The sequence below is a fragment of the Arachis hypogaea genome, chromosome 3 (assembly GCF_003086295.3).
Source record: "Arachis hypogaea cultivar Tifrunner chromosome 3, arahy.Tifrunner.gnm2.J5K5, whole genome shotgun sequence".
In the NCBI taxonomy this organism is placed as follows: domain Eukaryota; kingdom Viridiplantae; phylum Streptophyta; class Magnoliopsida; order Fabales; family Fabaceae; genus Arachis; species Arachis hypogaea.
The window spans coordinates 33,413,110-33,415,883 of NC_092038.1; the positions used below are offsets into that span (position 1 = coordinate 33,413,110).

The 2,774-nt window shown below is 34.3% G+C and overlaps 1 protein-coding gene across 1 annotated transcript; it reads left to right on the forward strand.

Moving 5' to 3' along the window:
* Positions 1-633: 633 nt before the first annotated feature.
* Positions 634-2,126, forward strand: LOC140183404 (uncharacterized). The gene is made up of 3 exons (XM_072231818.1): positions 634-1,021; positions 1,129-1,224; positions 1,438-2,126. Exons 1-3 carry the CDS (start codon positions 634-636, stop codon positions 2,124-2,126), a joined length of 1,173 nt encoding a protein of 390 aa, XP_072087919.1.
* Positions 2,127-2,774: the final 648 nt, after the last annotated feature.

A 2,774-nucleotide genomic window follows, 5' to 3' on the forward strand; every position in this document is an offset into this window, starting at 1 on the left:
ATTCAAATACTCCGCTTTGGTTAGTGCTTAGTGTTGGAACTCGTGTCTTGAGAGAAATAATAAAAGACAAAAACTAGATGAAAACTAAAATTTTGCCATATTGGAATTATTGAGTTCAACCGTTGAAGAATCACCATGAATCAGGTTACTTCTATCAAACCTATTAATCAAGAGAATCTAATGCGCTAACAGACCAGAGAATCATACTAATTGCAATGGATTCTGCCAGATATCAAGTTAAGCAACAAATATTGAAGCACATCAACATGCATGTCGATTCCTAGTAATACATGATCATTACAAGAGAATCAAAACAGATTTCACATAATAAAAGCACAAAATTAACATGAAATTTTCAAAAAATCTCCAATCAGATCAGAATATCAATTAAATCACACAAACCCTGTAAATGAGAATTTTTCAGTTAAGTGATTGAAATTAAATGAGAAAAGGATCAAAAGGTTATGAGGTGTAAACTAAAACCAGAGATCAAAGTATGTGGTAGAGGCAGCAACGAAGACAGAAATTGTGGTAAGAACCAGCTGCTTGGATGTTGGCTAATCGTGAGTATCCTTTTGCTAGATCTTTAACATACAGCAAATTTCCTACAAAATTTGTATGGAAAGATGATTCATGCATGTGGTTTCCTCGCAAACAAGGTTTTCTATTAGACGGCTGACTCATGTTCCACATGGTAACAGTGAGGATTATTACATGAGAATATTGTTAAACATACAAAAAGGATGCATGAGTTTTACTGATTTACGTACTGTGGATGGTGTGGTATACAACTCATTCCAGGAAACATGCTATGCTTTGGGACTCCTACAAGATGACAATGAATTTGTTGATGCGGTTCTAGAAGCAAGCACTTGGGCGTCTGGAAACTACTTACAAAATCTATTTGTTGTGTTGGTGATTTCTAATAACATATCTAGACCTAAATTGGTATGGCAGCAGTACTACCAACAATTATCTGTAGATTTGTTATATTCACATAGAATTTCAACACTTAATCCAGGTATATCATTCAACATGTTAAATCAATTTCGCTTATAGGATTAAATAATATTCTTTATCTTAAAATACCTCATTAATTGCTTAACAACTTTTTCATCTTCATTTTAGACATTCAGCTTAGTGATGATCAACTACTGATTATGACTCTTTCAAAGGTTGAGATGATGTTGCAAGCTAATGGTAGGTCACTTCGAGAGTTTAATGGTATTCCTCTCCCTGATTTAGATATAATTGATGGCTTGGATGATCGGATAATAGCTGACGAGCTAACTTTTGATATTGTTGCCCTAAGGGACGAATTAGAAGTTATGTTGTCCAAAATGAACTATGAACAATAAAATACTTTTCATAGAATAAGCGAAGCCGTGAATAATAACCTTAGTGGTTTTTTCTTCATATATGGTTATGGTGGAACAGATAAGACATTTCTATATAGGGCACTTACTGCAGCTATTCGTATTAAAGGAGAAATTGTTCTTAATGTTGCCTCAAGTGGAATTGCATCTCTTTTGCTTCCAAAAAGCCGTACAGCTCATTCTAGGTTTAAGATACCTTTGGAACTTCATGAAGATTCTGTATGTAGTATAAAACAAGGGTCTCCGCTTGCTAAGTTGATTTGCAAAGCAAAGCTTATTATATGGGATGAGGCTCCGATGCTAAACAAGATTTGTTATGAAGCACTCGACAAGTCTTTCAAAGACATACTTAGATCTTCATCATCATACAATGAAGACTTACCCTTTGGTGGTAAGGTAGTCGTACTTGGAGGTGACTTTAGACAGATTCTACCTGTCATACCCATGGGATCTAGACAAGATATTGTACAAGCTACAATTAACTCATCTTATCTGTGGTTATCATGCAACGTAATTACTCTTTCTCAGAATATGCATCTTACAGTTGGTGTGCTTGAATCTGATTCTATTGAAATCAAACAATTTGCTCAATGGCTTCTTAGAATTGGTGATGGTCTTAAAGGAGATTCAATTGATGGTGAGTCTGAGGTCAATATTCCAGAAGAAATTCTAATCAAGGACAATGTTGATGGCTTTGACAATATCATTAGATTTGTATATCCTGATATACTTACTAATGTGCAGCAGTAAACTTTTTTTAAGGAGAGAACCATTCTTGCTCCTACACTAGATGTTGTGCACGAGGTAAATAATTATATAATGAAGCATATTGAAGCAGACAAGAAGGTTCATCTGAGTTTTGACTCCTTGTGTGTTGAAGAAGGTAGCATGGAGTCAGAGCTTGATACATTTACTCCTGACGTACTAAATGCCATTAATTGCTCAGGTTTACCACTTCATGAACTTATATTAAAAGTAGGTATTCCTGTTATGTTACTAAGAAATATTGACCAATTTAATGAATTTTGCAATGGTACAAAATTACATGTAAGGAGATTAGGTAATCATGTAATATAGTGTGTTATTTTGACTGGGGATAAAGCAGGAGATGTTGTTCTAATACGTCGCATGAACATGATTCCTAATAATCCAACATTACCTTTCAGATTCTAAAAAAGGCAATTTTCATTAGTCGTCTCATTTGCAATGACCATTAACAATTCACAAGGACAGACTCTCAGTACAGTTGGGTTGTATTTACCCAAGCCGATTTTTACACACAGACAACTATGTGTTGCTTTATCAAGAATTAAATCTAAGCTAGGTTTAAGAGTGTTAATTCAAAATAACACATGTATATCTACTTCAGCAACAATAAATATTGTGTACAGAAGTCTT